Source organism: Myxine glutinosa, chromosome 3 (assembly GCF_964187855.1).
Source record: "Myxine glutinosa chromosome 3, kmMyxGlut1.1, whole genome shotgun sequence".
Classification (NCBI taxonomy): Eukaryota; Metazoa; Chordata; class Myxini; order Myxiniformes; family Myxinidae; genus Myxine; species Myxine glutinosa.
Window position 1 is genome coordinate 38,461,508 of NC_136263.1, and position 17,564 is coordinate 38,479,071.

The 17,564-nt window shown below is 46.9% G+C and overlaps 1 protein-coding gene across 6 annotated transcripts in view; it reads right to left on the minus strand.

Annotated features, from left to right (window-relative positions):
- KIF11 (kinesin family member 11) overlaps positions 1 to 17,564 on the minus strand; it is a 211,824-nt gene that overhangs the window by 70,971 nt on the left and 123,289 nt on the right. For all 6 annotated transcript variants that reach the window (XM_078773905.1, XM_078773908.1, XM_078773907.1 and 3 more), the window contains exons 17-19: positions 4,523 to 4,648; positions 2,511 to 2,669; positions 346 to 449 (exon numbers count right to left, since the gene is read on the minus strand). In XM_078773905.1, the coding sequence (XP_078630031.1) occupies positions 346 to 449; positions 2,511 to 2,669; positions 4,523 to 4,648 (389 nt within the window). The remainder of the gene's footprint in view (positions 1 to 345; positions 450 to 2,510; positions 2,670 to 4,522; positions 4,649 to 17,564) is intronic.

A 17,564-nucleotide genomic window follows, 5' to 3' on the forward strand; every position in this document is an offset into this window, starting at 1 on the left:
ATTATAAAAATGTACAATGGCCATTAAAAATTTTTTTTAGATCTTTCAACAAGGGAGCAAATGTGGACGTCACCAAAACCCCAAAATTGACCTGGCAGAAATAGCGCCACCTTTGGTGGAAGCCAGTATGACAAAGCATCTTCCTTTTATCTTAACGATATGGAACACACACTGCATATCCTGTTGTGATAAATAACATTTCTTTCAAAAATTATAAAGTACATTTATTTCCAAGACTGTGCCGCAGCACATTGCCCACCAATGGTAGTCCTGGAGGGGTACTGCTGCCCTTAGGGCAGGAGTGTCCACTAGTAATAATAAAATTGGGGAGGAAAAAAAAAACACCTTTGAGAATTCTCCCGCAGAGACTGAAAACGGTGGTCTTGCTGCATAGTGTAGGCCTGAATGCTGTCCAGCTGCTGTGCACCTTGGGATGCCATCTTAGCTAGCTGAAAGAAAATGATGATACTTGGTGAGCCAAAGCTCAACACAACAATGTGAACAGACAAAGACCTTACCATGGATGTACATATCACTGTTGGATCAGAGTCCCGGAATACACTAACCTAAACACTAAATTAATTTCAAGATGTCCATGCTCAGCTACAAAGGAAGTATGCAAATGTGACAGTATGTATACATTGAGATAAACACATCTGAGCTTTTGTTTTGTTTTTCTTAAACGCTTTTCAAAAGCATTTTCGGCAATCTAATCTCTATAGTTTGAAGATTTTCACCATAAAAAAGTTTCTCCAAAGCCGCACATAGAGGATGTGACCGCCTGGCATCTTGTTTTCGCTGGTGATTGCATTTTCAACAAAATGGAGAAACCTTCAAATGAAATTTCACTTTGACTGGTCCTGCAGGAATTGTTAGATGGAATTTTATTCAGTATTTAATGCCAGAAATTGATTCATAACCATGCTCGTCTGAAGTAGCTGTGATTGATGTGAGCAAAGCATTGGCTGTGCTTAAGCTCTGGCTTGAGACAACCTGTACCTTTTCCGAGTTCCCAAACTCAAACGCAGCGAGTTGCGCTTCTGAGCCGATTCCGAGTCAAGCCGGGTTTGGCTAGCAACTTGGAAAAGAACTCGGATATTTTATTGTGACGTGAAATGGGGTAATTTCATGGAACGAGCAAGGCAAAGTGTAGATTTGATTATTTGATGCGAGTCATGCTTCATTACCCCATGTGCAAGAGGTGAAGCAATTGGTTCACCCTCTGCAGACGTCTGTCTGTTGATGACGGAGGAACTACTCAAGTTCAATTGAATCATATATTTTGAACACTGTCGAACACAAATCGGAACACAAACCTGCAGTTTAAGCAGTACCATGGCAAATTGTATGGCGTCTCATACCGAGCACACATGCACACAGAGTAAGGTATGGCTTCAGTCTGTCTGTCTGTCTGTCAAATTTTTAAAAATCATTCCAAACAAGGAACTTACTGTTTTATGGATGTCATAAAAGACAAACAACAGGCACAAATAACTAATGTAACACGTTAATTGAGTTAACAGTTTGGTCAGACAGCCAGCTCTCGGAAGAGTCTGGGTAGTTCCACATTCTTTCCATTTCCTAATGATGGAGCTCACTGTGTCTTCGGAATGTTCATCACTGGAAATGTTTTATACCCTTCCCCAGATCAATGCCTCATCACAATTCTTTCTCAGAGTTCAAGACAGTTCCTTGGACCTGATAAGGGTTTATGATCTGACATGGACCGACAACTGTGGGACCTTGGAGAAAGGTGTTTTTCTAAATCATGTCCAATCAATCAAATTGGCCACAGATGGACTCCAATCAAGTGGTAGAGACATTGCAAGGATGATCAAAGGAAATTGTGTGCACCTGAGCTCAATTTGGAGTGTCATAGCAAAGGTGTTGAATACTTATTGCCTCAAAACATTTCAGATTTTCATTAATTATTTTGCAAAAAATCCCAAAATAAAAATAAAAATAAAATCCATTGACATTCTCAATCATTATGTGTAGATCAGTGGCAAAAAAAATCTCAATTTAAACAACATTAAATTCAGGCTTTAACAGCAAAATAAAATGTGAATACTTTCTGAAGGCACTGTACGTATCAATGGAAGTAGAACTGCCACTTTATAACTGCTGGCAGTGATGACCGGTTTCCTCCACCGTCCCGCTTTAATGCAACCCCGCTTTCCTACAACCCTGCTTTCATTGGACACGCTTTGATACAACCCTGCTTTCATTGGATGTGTTTTGATACAACCCCGCTTTCATTGGACGTGCTTTGACAAACCCGCTTTCATGTGACGTGCTTTGATACAACCCCGCTTTCATGAGACGTGCTTTGATACAACCCCGCTTTGATAACCCCCATTCCCCCAACCGAGAATTGTCAGGGTCCAACTATACTTGATAACCTTCACACAGGTGCTAATTTGTTGGCAATGCAAATTACCATATAGCAAAGACACTTCATGTTATGAATTTGAAATGGATATTTTATTCACCATTTTTGTGATACTTACGTCTTCCTGTTGCTTTCTTAAATTGGCTATGTGCTCCCTGATCCTGATGTTCTCCTCGGCCTGCTCAGCCAGCAATGCCGCATTCACGTCCCCAGCTTTGCCAATAGCTGCAAAATGCTGTGTCATGAACGTGTTTGTGACAGCCCCGATTTCTTGCACCTGAAACCAGAACAAACAAAATAGATGGTATTCAAAGAATACTTACCCTGCGCGCACTGCACAGTCAACTTGGTGTGAGCCAACTCTTTTATTTTTGAACGTTTCTTTTTTTTAAATCCAATATGGCTGCCAGACCACGTGAGCGATGACATCATACATTTATATTCTCTAAATAATTGTTGCATAGATCATGCTCAATAAATTTCAAACTGATCAGAACAAGCGTTGTCCCTGTCGAATTACGACGTCATAATTATGGCACCAATGACGCCATCGTTAACACCGAGTCCCCATATGGAGTTCTTTACAATGAGCCACGTTTCAATTTTTTAAATGCTGACACGGCACACACTTTACTTTACTGAAATGCAGACACAAATGTTATATTTTTGTCAAAAATCGTTGGAATTTCGCCAAATCTGTTTTGGTCGTGTGTTAATATACCTCAGTGATTGACAAATCTGAAATCAGAATTTTATTTGAGGTCAAAATGACCCCGTGAGGTCGCTCCGTACTTTGCCTGCTCGTCATGTGCAGTGTGATAATTAATTCCATGCCCACTATAGAAGACTTCTTCTTCCCGCAATAACAACTTCTAGCTTCCAGACCGTACATCCAATCATCTTGAAATTTTGCACACGTTACACTTCATTACCTCCACTATAATATAAAGTTTCACGTCGATCAATGAAGCGGTTCAAGAGATAATTTTTTTAATATTCCCGTTTAATTATTGATATCTGCCAAACCACGTCACCTATCGTATATTCTAAAAGGTCATTTTAGTAGACTGATATGATGAACACGTCTGTGAAGTTTCCCCTCGATAGGATCAAAAATGAGGGAGGAGCTAGGTTTTAAAAGTTTATGCTTAAAAACGTCATAACTCCGAAACCATGTGACGCATGACGTCATGCTCGCTGACTTATTTGTTTGTCAAGGGTATGCGATTTTGCCTGCAAAGCTTGGCCTCGATCTGTTCAGTCGTTTAAGAGAAAATTGGTGGTTTTCTTAGTGGTTTTCCAGGCTTTTCACCCAAAACAATATGGCGTTCGAACCACGTGACCTACGACGTCATTATAATTTTATTTCTGCATCAACCTATACTGAAAAGATGCTCAAGAAATTTCATCCTGATCGGATAAAGTTTTACTTGTTGAATTATGACGTCATAATGGCGGCACCTATGACGTCATCATTCACATATGTTATTACGCATGGAGAGTTCTTTGCAGTGAGACCTCTCAATTATTTTTGTGCAGTGAGTTTTGAGATATAGAGGTGCAAAGTTTTTTGGTTTTTCCAAGATGGCGCCCATACCACGTGACCTGTGACATCATAATATTCACTAAAATATTCTACAGGAGGAGGCCCTCCTATGGTGAAAATTTCATGTCAATTGGCCCAACGATTGCCGAGAAAATGAATTTTTAAAATGCACACGCACGTAAGTAGCCGAATGCTTAACCCTGCCTTTCGCTTCGCAAGCGCAGGGTAACAAAAACAAAATCCTGCAATTATATAACTCAAACTCAACTGTTGTGCTTGCGTGCTTTCCTATCTCTCCCAATCTTGTCTCCCCCGCCCTTTGTTTAATGTGTCCGATAATGTTTTTTTAGTTTTATGTGCTAATGAGTGTTTAATGTGCTAGCTCTTACACAGCCTCGATCTTGTAAACAATATATATATATATATATATATATATATATATATATATATATATATATATATATATATATATATATATATATATATATATATATATATATATATATATAAACTACAAAACAATTGCAGTTGCTGTGGTACATAAAGCAGTTTCAGAGGGAAGCTACCACATCAGGGTCACACACCTGAGCACAGGCTGCACCCAGGTCATTCACGGCATGTTTCAGATCGTCATTCAAGCGCAACACTGTGGTGATTGAAGGAAGCAGTGTCTCCTGAAGCTTGCCTTCAAGCACCTGACAAATGGCTTCCTAAAAAAAGGTAAAGCATTGCACCTCAGGTGAATGTTGAAATAATTTAAGCAAAAACACTCAAATATAAAAAACATATATATATATATATATATATAATATATATATATATATATATATATATATATATATATATATATATATATATATATATATATATATATATATATATATACATATATATATATATATATATATATATATATATATATATATATATACATATACTGTATATATATATATATATATATATACATATATATATATATACATATATATATACATACATATATATATACATACATATATATATACATATATATATATATATATATATATATATGTACACATACAGACTTGGCATTTAATATGGAATATTTTTTTTTGTGGGGGTGAACTTACTTTTCAAGATGACTTAGAACCAAAAGTTCATTGGAATTATGTTGAAATTATTCTAGATTTTGTTAATGTGACCTTTAAAAGAAACAAAAACCACATTTGCCATTTCGAAGCAAATAAATTGATCCTTGAAAGTGATGTAAACTGATATCGAACTCAATTCACGGACAGTAGTGTTAAACTTCTGTACGTTTTCCAGAAGTATCTCTTTATTTTGCACATTAGCCAAAAAAGTTTTCAACAAAAACAAAAGCTAAATTATGACTGGGATTACGGACAGTAAAATTACAGTTCAGTACTTCGTGTAACCCCCACGAGCATGCAGGAGAGCACGTACACGTCGAGGCATGCTGTTCACGAGATTTGCCAAGGTTTGGACAGGAATCGCTTGCCATGCAGTTACAATAGCCTGCTGCAATTCACGCACAGAGGTCGGCTGCTGGTCCAAGTGGTCGATTTGACGCGTTAATTCTGCCAACAATTTCTCCATCGGATTCATATCCGGGGACATGGCAGGCCACTCCATATGCTCTACACCACGGTCAGCAAGAAAGTGTTGGATCATGCGAGCACGATGAGGCCGTGCATAGTCATCTTGGAAGACAAAGTTTCCTCAAAAGGCTGCACGAGCAAATGGAAGCAATGTTTCTTCCAGAATGACCCTGTACTTGAACTGGTTCAGGTTTCCATTCAGAACAACCAGGTCAGTTTTGCCCCCTGCATGAAAAGCAGCCCAAACGGTCACCCCACCACCTCCAGCTTGGACTCTTGGCACTATACAATCTTCATTGTGGGCTTCATGCACTTGTCTGCGCACTCGGACGCAGCCATCTTGACGATGGACCAGAAATCTAGACTCGTCACTGAAGGTCACGTGATTCCAGTGTCCTGGCTGCCATTGACGGTGCTCTCTGGCCCACTGCAATCAGCACTGGCTGTGTTGTCTGGTCAGGCGTGGCTTTCTCAGGGGACGCCTGGCACGATAGCCTGCTTGAACCAGTCGTTGGTTGACTAGCCTTCTGGATGCAGGCACATTTGTCAGTTGCTGCCACTCAGCCCTAAGCCGATTAGCTGACTTGGTACGGCCATTGCAGACTAACCGGTGCAGCTGGCGATCATCTCTCCTTGTGGTTCTGCGTGGACGTCCTGGCCTCGGTATTGGAGTAGGGACACCCCTCTGAGCATTTCGTTTCAGGATCTTTGACACCTGACCTTGAGTAATGCCATACTGCCGAGCAATAGCATGCTGTTTCATGCCGTAATTTCGTAAAGCCACCACTCCATGACAAAAGGCATTGTCGAGTTGACGGACCATCTCCAGAGGAAGCGGCAATAACCTTTGGAGACGTGCAGCAGTTGTTTTCCACTAATACAGAACGCAACAACCCTTGTATACCCGACTGTGAAGTCGATCATCAAATGCACCTGTCCGTACATTTTGTCACGCCACCTGTGATATAATCCTGTTGTTGACTTCTTGCTGCGACAGACAATCAGTGGCATGATTCTTTTAACAAATAAATCACCAAAATATATATATAATAGGCTACGGTGATGCTGTCTGTCTGTCTGTCCGGGGGTGTGGCTTACTCCGTTTACAGAGTAGCTCCACCCATTCTTGGAGAGGCTTCATGTAATCAAATATCCACCATTTTATTAACTCGAATAGTTTTGAGGCCTGTTAAATTAGGCCCGTGCTGTCTTTCTCTCTCACACAGGTTTATTTCAACTCTAATTCGATATGTCATTTCATTTTTAACAGTCGCTAACATAGTTTTAGACTCGGTTGAAAAAAAACGGGAATAGAATCCCATGAAAGTTTCCGTTTATAGAACGAAATGATTTGCCTGTAAAATAAAAGCCCATTCATTGAGTCACCCTCACAATTTTATCTCGAATTCACCATCTGATTTAATTTTTATCGATGGTTTTAGAGTCGGTGTCAGAAATAATTGAGAACATTCACGCACACACGGGAAAATGCAGAGATATATTTTTTTAAATCGCACCACGATGATACACGAAAATAAACCGCCTAAAATAACAGTCGGGGAAAATATCGACATATATTAAAAATTCGCTTTTTCTTTTCCGTTTATATTACTTTTACTGATGACGGTCACAAAACGACATATATTTTTTCGTTCTTATTTCATTCAACAATATTATCCGGAAGTAAAAACTAAAATATGTTTCAGGAAATTACCGAGATATATTTCTTCGTTTTCTTTTATTAGTTATGTGCGCATACACTTTAAATAGGTTTATTTGAAATCTTTAATTTTCACAATGTAATTTACTTGCCATTTGATGATTACGAGACACTTCCTCTTGAGGATCGTGACAATTCATGTGTTCCGTGGAAACTTCCATTTCCAAAATGAATGAGACGGGAGAGGAGCGAGGAGCGAGAAGTTGGAGAGTGAGGAGCGAGGGGTTGGAGAGTGAGGGGCGAGGGGTTGGAGAGCGAGGGGCGAGGGGTTGGAGAGCGAGGGGCGAGGGGTTGGAGAGCGAGGGGCGAGGGGTTGGAGAGCGAGGGGCGAGGGGTTGGAGAGCGAGGAGCGAGGGGTTGGAGAGCGAGGGGTTGGAGAGCGAGGGGTTGGAGAGCGAGGGGTTGGAGAGCGAGGGGTTGGAGAGCGAGGGGTTGGAGAGCGAGGGGTTGGAGAGCGAGGGGTTGGAGAGCGAGGGGTTGGAGAGCGAGGAGCGAGGAGTTGGAGAGCGAGGAGCTCGGGGTTGGAGAGCGAGAGAGTGGGAGAGCGAGGAGCTAGGGGTTGGAGAGCGAGGAGCTAGGGGTTGGAGAGCGAGGAGCTAGGGGTTGGAGAGCGAGGAGCTAGGGGTTGGAGAGCGAGGAGCTAGGGGATGGAGAGCGAGGAGCTAGGGGTTGGAGAGCGAGGAGCTAGGGGTTGGAGAGCGAGGAGCTAGGGGTTGGAGAGCGAGGAGCTAGGGGTTGGAGAGCGAGGAGCTAGGGGTTGGAGAGCGAGGAGCTAGGGGTTGGAGAGCGAGGAGTGAGGGGATGGAGACCGAGGAGCGAGGGGTTGGAGAGCGAGGAGCTAGGGGTTGGAGAGCGAGGAGCTAGGGGTTGGAGAGCGAGGAGCGAGGGGTTGGAGAGCGAGGAGCTACGTGTTGGAGAGCGAGGAGCTAGGGGTTGGAGAGCGAGGAGCTATGGGTTGGAGAGCGAGGAGCTCGGGGTTGGAGAGGGAGGAGCTAGGGGTTGGAGAGTGAGGAGCTAGGGGTTGGAGAGCGAGGAGCTAGGGGTTGGAGAGCGAGGAGCTAGGGGTTGGAGAGCGAGGAGCTAGGGGTTGGAGAGCGAGGAGCTAGGGGTTGGAGAGCGAGGAGCTAGGGGTTGGAGAGCGAGGAGCTAGGGGTTGGAGAGCGAGGAGCTAGGGGTTGGCGAGCGAGGAGCTAGGGGTTGGAGAGCGAGGAGCTTGGGGTTGGAGAGCGAGGAGCTAGGGGTTGGAGAGCGAGGAGCTAGGGGTTGGAGAGCGAGGAGCGAGGGGTTGGAGAGCGAGGGGCGAGGGGTTGGAGAGCGAGGAGCGAGGTGTTGGAGAGTGAGGAGCGAGGGGTTGGAGAGTGAGGAGCGATTGGAGAGGAGAGTGAGGAGCAATTGGAGGGGTGTGAGGATTTGGAGAGGAGTGTGAGGGATTGGAGAGGAGTGTGAGGGGATTGGAGAGGAGTGTGAGGGATTGGAGAGGAGTGTGAGGGATTGGAGAGGGGTGTGAGGAGGTATAGGAGGGGAGTGTGAGGGGAGTGGGATTGGAGAGGCGTGAGGATGGAGAGAGGCATGAGGATGGAGAGAGGAGAGTGTCAGGTGGAGAGGAGTGAGGGGTCACATATTATGTGAAATAAATAAAGTGTTCATTCCACCATTTCTGGATCTGATGAATTGCCAGTAACCATTTTGTAAAATTTAACGTGCAGCATCGAAATCAAGATGTCCAAGTGTCACACACGTCCATGCCCGTGGGATTCCCACGGGTGACCCCACTAGACTGCAGCAAGAAAAAGAACGAGACGAGAGAACGAGACCCTCCACGAACGTGATCACAGACTCACACAGGATGCTGCTGCAACAATGATGAGGCGGATTGGAGAGGAGCGAGGATTTGGAGCGGAGTTTGGGGTTGGAGAGGGAGGCGCTAGCGGTTGGAGAGGAGCTAGAAATTGGAGAGGAGTGAGGGGTTGGAGAGTGAGGAGCGAGGGGTTGGAGAGCGAGGAGCGAGGGGTTGCAGAGTGAGGAGCTAGGGGTTGGAGAGTGAGGAGCTAGGGGTTGGAGAGTGAGGAGCTAGGGGTTGGAGAGTGAGGAGCGAGGGGTTGGAGAGCGAGGAGCGAGGGGTTGGAGAGCGAGGAGTGAGGGGTTGGAGAGCGAGGAGCGAGGGGTTGGAGAGCGAGGAGCGAGGGGTTGGAGAGCGAGGAGCTCGGGGTTGGAGAGTGAGGAGCTCGGGGTTGGAGAGTGAGGAGCTAGGGGTTGGAGAGTGAGGAGCGAGGGGTTGGAGAGCGAGGAGCGAGGGGTTGGAGAGCGAGGAGCGAGGGGTTGGAGAGCAAGGAGCGAGGGGTGAGGGGTTGGAGAGCGAGGAGCGAGGGGTTGGAGAGCGAGGAGCGAGGGGTTTGAAAGCGAGGAGCTAGGGGTTTGAAAGCGAGGAGCTAGGGGTTGGAGAGCGAGGAGCTCGGGATTGGAGAGCGAGGAGCTCGGGGTTGGAGAGCGAGGAGCTCGGGGTTGGAGAGCGAGGAGCTCGGGGTTGGAGAGCGAGGAGCTAGGGGTTGGAGAGCGAGGAGCTAGGGGTTGGAGAGCGAGGAGCTAGGGGTTGGAGAGCGAGGAGCTAGGGGTTGGAGAGCGAGGAGCTAGGGGTTGGAGAGCGAGGAGCTAGGGGTTGGAGAGTGAGGAGCTAGGGGTTGGAGAGGAGCGAGAAACTGGAGAGGAGTGAGGGGTTGGAGAGTGTGGAGCGAGGCATTGGAGAGCGAGGAGTTGGAGAGTGAGGAGCTAGGGGTTGGAGAGTGAGGGGCTAGGGTTTGGAGAGGAGCGAGAAATTGGAGAGGAGTGAGGGGTTGGAGAGTGAGGAGCGAGGCATTGGAGAGCGAGGCGTTGGAGAGTGAGGCGCTAGGGGTTGGAGAGTGAGGCGCTAGGGGTTGGAGAGTGAGGAGCTAGGGGTTGGAGAGTGAGGAGCTAGGGGTTGGAGAGTGAGGAGCTAGGGGTTGGAGAGTGAGGAGCTAGGGGTCGGAGAGTGAGGAGCTAGGGGTCGGAGAGTGAGGAGCTAGGGGTCGGAGAGAGGAGCTAGGGGTTGGAGAGTGAGGAACTTGGGGTTGGAGAGTGAGGAGCTAGGGGTTGGAGAGTGTGGAGCTAGGGGTTGGAGAGTGAGGAGCTAGGGGCTGGAGAGGCGCGAGAAATTGGAGAGGAGCTCGGAGTTGGAGAGTGAGGAGCTCGGAGTTGGAGAGGGAGGAGCTCGGGGTTGGATAGCGAGGAGCTCGGGGTTGGATAGCGAGGAGCTCGGGGTTGGATAGCGAGGAGCTCAGGGTTGGATAGCGAGGAGCTCGGGGTTGGAGAGCGAGGAGCTCGGGGTTGGAGAGGGAGGAGCTCCGGGTTGGAGAGGGAGGAGCTCGGGGTTGGAGAGGGAGGAGCTCGGGGTTGGAGAGCGAGGAGCTAGGGGTTGGAGAGCGAGGAGCTAGGGGTTGGAGAGCGAGGAGCTAGGGTTGGAGAGTGAGGACCTAGGGGTTGGAGAGCGAGGAGCTAGGGGTTGGAGAGCGAGGAGCTAGGGTTGGAGAGTGAGGAGTTAGGGGTTGGAGAGGAGTGAGAAATTGGAGAACGAGGAGAGAGGGGTTGGAGAGCGAGGAGCGAGGGGTTGGAGAGTGAGGGGCGAGGTGTTGGAGAGTGAGGAGCGAGGGGTTGGAGAGTGAGGAGCGAGGGGTTGGAGAGTGAGGACCTAGGGGTTGGAGAGCGAGGAGCTAGGGGTTGGAGAGCGAGGAGCTAGGGTTGGAGAGTGAGGAGTTAGGGGTTGGAGAGGAGTGAGAAATTGGAGAACGAGGAGAGAGGGGTTGGAGAGCGAGGAGCGAGGGGTTGGAGAGTGAGGGGCGAGGTGTTGGAGAGTGAGGAGCGAGGGGTTGGAGAGTGAGGAGTGAGGGGTTGGAGAGTGAGGAGCGAGGGGTTGGAGAGTGAGGAGCGAGGGGTTGGAGAGCGAGGAGCGAGGGGTTGGAGAGCGAGGAGCAAGGAGTTGGAGAGCGAGGGCTGATTGGAGCGGAGAGTGAAGAGCGATTGGAGAGTGAGGCGCGATTGGATAGGAGAGTGAGGAGCGATTGGAGAGGAGAGTGAGGAGCGATTGGAGGGGAGTGTGAGGAATTGGAGAAGAGTGTGAGGGATTGGAGAGGAGTGTGAGGGATTGGAAAGGAGTGTGAGGAAGTATTGGAGGGGAGTGTGAGGAGGTATTGGAGGAGAGTGTGAGGAGGAGTGGGATTGGAGAGGCATGAGGGTGGAGAGAGGAGAGTGTCAGGTGGAGAGGAGGTGAGGGGTCACATATTATGTGAAATAAATAAATTGTGTTCATGACACCATTTCTGGATCTGATGAATTGCCAGTAACCATTTTGTAAAATTTCATGTGCAGCATCGAAATCAAGATTTCCGAATGTCACACACGTCCATGCCCGTGGGATTCCCACCGGTGACCCCACTTGTGTGTATGTGTGTGTGTGTGTATATGTGTGTGTGTGTGTGTGTGTGTGTGTGTGTGTGTGTGTGTGTGTGTGTGTGTGTGTGTGTGTGTGTGTGTGTGTGTATGTGTGTATATATATATGTCGGGCATGGGGAGGCACACCACGTGACCCAGGGTACCTGAAATATATATAATTGTGTCTTTCCTTTGCTTGCTTCAAAAAAGCGAGATTCACTTGCAAAACATGTTGTTCATGGCTTGGTCAGAACTGGCCTTGAAGATATCTTTCAACATTTGCCAAAGGGAGAAAAGTTATATCAAATACTGGGAATAGTTTGCCATATAATTCTTGCTTGCCTTCAGTTAACCTCGAGCAGAGTACGATTTAATATGTATCCTTTGATTTGTATGTAATCAATCATTCAAGCCTGGCTCAATATGTTTTACTGCCAAGTGTAACACAATTGAACTCCCTTGTGAGAACACATCCCTTGGCCTTGTAGGCCCAGCTTGTTTGAGATAATAGCTTGGGAAATACAGTGAAACCTTGACTTACGAGTTTAATTCGTTCTGTGACCGAGCTCGTAACTCAATTTGCTCGTTTCTCAAATTAAATTTCCCCATTAAAAGGCATTGAAATGCTATTAATCCGTTCCAGCCCCCAAAAAACCACACCAATTTTTTTTGTTACGTGTTTTTAAATAAGAAAAATGTACTTTATAAATAACAAATAATGTATAAACAAGCACGACCTCGTATATACTGTTCATAATAAAAGAGAATGTTGTAGCGACCCATGGGTCCCCCAAGCAAGACCGGCATCAGAATCTCCTTGCTCCAGCCGGTGACGTCACCGGCAGGGATCCACGGCGCCAGAGTGGCTGGTCACGTGACCGCTAAAGCGTCCCGCGCGTGCGGGTATAATGAGCTACACCTGTGGATCACGTGACCACCGAAGCACGCCTCGCTTGAGAGGCGTGGCTTTCGGTTTCGGTTTGGGTTTTTGGTTTTGCTTTATAAGGCAGCCCGATAAACGGGCTTTTTAGTGTTCCCGAGTTGGTTTTATGAATAAACATCTTCTCGGACGAGTTTGTGCCTTGCCATCCTTTTATCCGTATTCTGCTGGAGTCCAGACTCCTTCAATGTAAAGAAATAAACTGGTTTTATTAAGTGTTGTGGCGGACACGAAAGCACTGACGTGGTGACATCACCCCGCACACCAAGTGGGGGTGGGCCACACCGGGGAGAGAGGCGTGGCCTCAGGATATAGACGGGGCGCGCAGCCTTGAGCAGCTTAGTGCTGCAGTTTGAATAAAGACTTGTATGAACCCCGTTGTCCGCTTGCTCCTTGCGTAAGCATTAGCGCGCGCAGCATCGCGCTACAGTGTATTTACCTTGAAGATCAGACGAAGATGCTGGCAGAGGTGGAGGAGATAACTTTTGCCCTTTTCGCCACACTTTCCTCGCTTTCACTTGCAGGGCGTTTCAATAAAAACCTGTCCAACGAGGTTTGTTTCTTCCTCCCTTTCAAAATGTTTCGAAAATTCTCCATCTCTTCATGGATAGAGGTCCGGAGCTTTGAAATAATCTTAACGCCCTTGGCTGGCGTTATAGCCTTTATCGACTCCTTCTGCTTCAAAATCGTACATATCGTAGAAGTACTACGATCGTACTGCCTCGCCAAGTCGACAACACGCACACCTCGCTCATGTTTTTCGACGATTGCGCGTTTTATATCCAAGCACATCATCCTCTTCTTCTTCTCAGTACTGCCCTTGGCACTCAATTTCTTAGGACCCATGGTTAAAACTAAGAAATTTTCCAAAATAACCAAAATGCGAAAACAAAGCAGCAGCGATATACGGCAGAGATGCTTGCACGGCAAGATAACCACGTGACCGGAACGCTCGTTGGGCCACCTAGTGGCGGGTGGCGTAAGCTCGTAACTCAGATCTCGGCTCGCATCTCAAAGCAAAAAACCGCCCGAGCGACGGCTCGTATCTCGGAAAACTCGTAAGTTGGTGCACTCGTAAGTCAAGGTTTCACTGTATCTTACTTTTTTTTACACACATCTGTGCCTTTAACCTCAGCCCTCTCACAGGAAAAAACGTCGACAGGGGCTGTGCTAGCCCATGGTCCTTATCTGAAGGTCATTACTTCAGCGGAGAGTTTTTTTTTTAGACGTTGTCCAGCCTATATAAGGGATCTTGTTTCAGAATATTTTCAGTGTGGCTCGAACTTGTACTGCTTTGTGTGACAAAGCTCTGCATCTTCGGACGCGCTCCACAATTGTGTTGTACGATTCTAATTAAACCGCTCGCTTCTATCTTGCCTCTTCTTTCAGTTTAAGGAGGAATACCATCATATATATATATATATATATATATATATATATATATATATATATATATATATATATATATATATATATATATATATATATAGTTGCAGTTTTGAGTTTTGAGTTTTGGTAACAGTCAGTATAATAAAGGTTAAATTCCCCCCTAACCGAATAGTTAGTCACACGAACAACATGTAGCCTCACGATAGTTCAGTTATTTCTTAGTATTTTTGAGCTTAGTCCTTTTCCTGTGTTAGTTTTGCGTTGTGTCGAGTAAGGAGAATAGGTCCTTTCATCGCTTCCATTGTCCTATGCCACCTCCATTGCCTTACGTCTCTTCGGGCTGCCTTTGGCTTTTTGGCGCGAATTAACACGAGGCCGGCTCTGAGGGTCGGAATGAGGGCGGCAGAGAAGCCTTGCCTAAGCTGACGGTAAGCGCGAGCCGCCAATCAGGGCTCAGAGGGTGTGGCCGCAGCACTGCGTCACAGGGCGTGGTTGGAAGGTTCGAGAAGGTTCGGGGCGTATCAATATAACCCGTCGCACAAAGCCCCCAGGACTCGCGACGAGAAGGACTGACAAGAAGGACTCACGAGCAGTTGGATGAAAAGAGCAGTGTGAGGACTGAGCTGGCATTGAGTGGAGAAAGACGTGCATGAACCAGGATACGCACTCATATGAAAGTAACGCTCGGTTGAGCTTGAAGCCGAGCATGGTGCATCGAGTTACGCGAGTGATAAGCCGCGCTCGCCAGCCGCGTACTTTTCCTTCCTACCTCATCGGCTGCCTTTCGCTCGAGGGACGTGCTACGAGGATCCTTCCACCGCCTGCTTGCCATCTTCCCGGGACATGCTGGGACCGTGGAGAGCCGGACGGGGCCGTTCCTGGACGACCACGTGGGCGCGGTTGGCCTGAACATCAACCTACCTGCAATTCCCTGTGTGAATGTGACGGGCCCGAGTCTGGGGGTTAAGAATAAGACCGATTAAGTGCTGCTCTGTGTCTCTGCGTCTACCGATCATTGTACCTATGTGTGGGAATAATAAATAAACCTGTGTTCTTCCTTTCCATTCGATCGTTCTCGTGATTTCCTCATTGGCTAAGCGTGGTACGAGTAGAACCGCTCGAATCGGGTTCCACTACGAAAAACTGCACGGACCACGTGGTACTCAATCCGCTCGGTGTACCCAAATCACACGGCTTGTGCGAGGCTTGCTTCCCCGCTTCCGTGGTGGCGCAAGGATTTAGGTACGAGTGAGACTTGGTCCCGAAACCCTACCTTGCGTTTGCCCGGAAGAGGCGTTTCAAGTCTCTCGGTCCCACCAAGCCCAGAAAGAACAAGGGGCTTAATCCCCCCTTGGTAAGGGTAAGAAGGGCGGCGGAGAACCGTAACTATATATATATATATATATATATATATGAGGGCCAGTCTAAGTAACCTTAAAATGGTGATATAAATTCGACAATGTAATGTGTGCAGTTGTAGACATATGTTATATCTATGGGTAAGAGTCATGTTTTGCCTATTTTCGATTTGGCAACAAAGAACATATGACATCAGTCGAGCAGTTCCAAGATGGTGGCTCCCTCAGAAGCATGCACCAGGGAGGAGCAACGTTCTGTCATTCGTTTCTTGGGAAGTGAGGGTGTAAATCCCAGTGAAATCCATCGCAGAATGAATATGCAATATGGTGACGCATGTTTATCACTGCAGCAGGTGTATGACTGGGACAACAACAACAACAACAACAACAACAACAACAACATGCATTTTAAAGGCCATTTTCCCTGCTAGAGCGGGGGTTAGCCTTGCGGTCCCCATGACAATCTTCTCCATTTTGCCCTATTTTCTGCATCTCTCCTTGTTAACCCCCTTGCCCGCATTTCTTCTTCCACCATCTTCAGCCAAGTCTTTCTCGGTCTTCCGCACCCTCGACTTCCTTCTACATTCATTTCCATCACTCTTCTCAACCAGTCACTTTCATCCTTCCTCAACACATGACCAAACCATCTCAACCTGTTCCTCTTCACAGCATCAATCACAGGCTCTATCCCCATCATCTTTCGCAATTCATCATTTGTCTTCCTCTCTCTCAACGATACTCCGCACATCCGTCGAACCATTCGCATTTCCACCCTTTCCAACCTTCGTTGATGCTCTACGTTCATTACCCATGTCTCGCTCCCATAAATCATCACACTTCTCACACATGCAGCATACACCTTTCCCTTCAGCTTCAACGACACTCACATCATCAGCACGCCACTCAATTCCCGAAACTTCTTCCATGCACATCTCACTCGAGCAACCGTTGCCGAGTCTGATCCACCTTCTCCATTCAGCATGTCTCCGAGGTAGCAAAATGTTTTCACACCTTCCAGCTTCACGCCGTCTCCAAGATCCAACTCAACATTTCCTCCATCTGCAGCTCCCTCTGTGCACACCTTACATTTGAATGTAGCTGCCACACTGGTTAATGACCCTCTCAGACCACTACATTTTTGATGAACCCACTCAGCGCACATTGTACACTGAATGGAGTTCACTCCGACACCCTTCCTACACACAGCACAGGGCCACTTCCCAGTTCTTTCCACCACACCACATGCTTTACCACTTGCCATCACCTCTGTCTTTCCGATATTCACCTTCAGACCTTTTGTCTCCATACATTCCTTCCACGTGTTCATCTTTTCCTTCAGTCCATCCATACTTTCCGCAATCAACACCAGATCATCTGCATACAACAACTCCCACGGTAAACCCTCCTTTACGTTCTGAGCCAGCACCTCCATCACAGCTACAAATAGTAGTGGACTTAGTACCGACCCCTGATGCACTCCCACCTTCACCTCAAACTCACCACTGTTCCCGTCCTTCGTCCTTACAGCTGTGCGCGCTCTTTTGTACATTGCCATCACTACTCTGATCAACCATTCCTCCACTCCTAACTTCCTCAATGCCCATGTCAATACTTTGTGTGGAACCCGATCGAATGCTTTCTCCAGATCAACAAACCCAAGAAACAACTTCTTCCTCTTCTCCATGTACTTCTCCTGCAACTGCCTCACAATGAAAAGCGCGTCTGTCGTTCCTCTTCCTGGCATAAATCCAAACTGCATTTCGTCGATCTTCACTTTCTTCCTTATCCTCCTCTCCAACACCCTTTCCAATACCTTCATTCCATGCTCCAATAACTTTCTCGCTCGGTACGAGCCACACTCCAGAGGGTCACCTTTCCCCTTGTATAGAGGGACGAGGGTACTCAGTTCCCAATCCACTGGAATGCGGCCTTCTTTCACCACCAGATTACAGATCTCTGTCATTCTCTTCACACCCCAACTTCCTGCTGCCTTCAACATATCTCCCACAACTCCCGTCGGCCCTCCCGCTTTTCTACCCTTCATTGCTTTTATCGCTTCCTCAACTTCCTTCTCAGTTATCTTCTCTGCCGGTCCTAAAACTGGGTTACTCTCTATGTTGCCATCCCATTCATTCTCTGTATTCAACAGCATTTCCATATATCTTTTCCATCTTC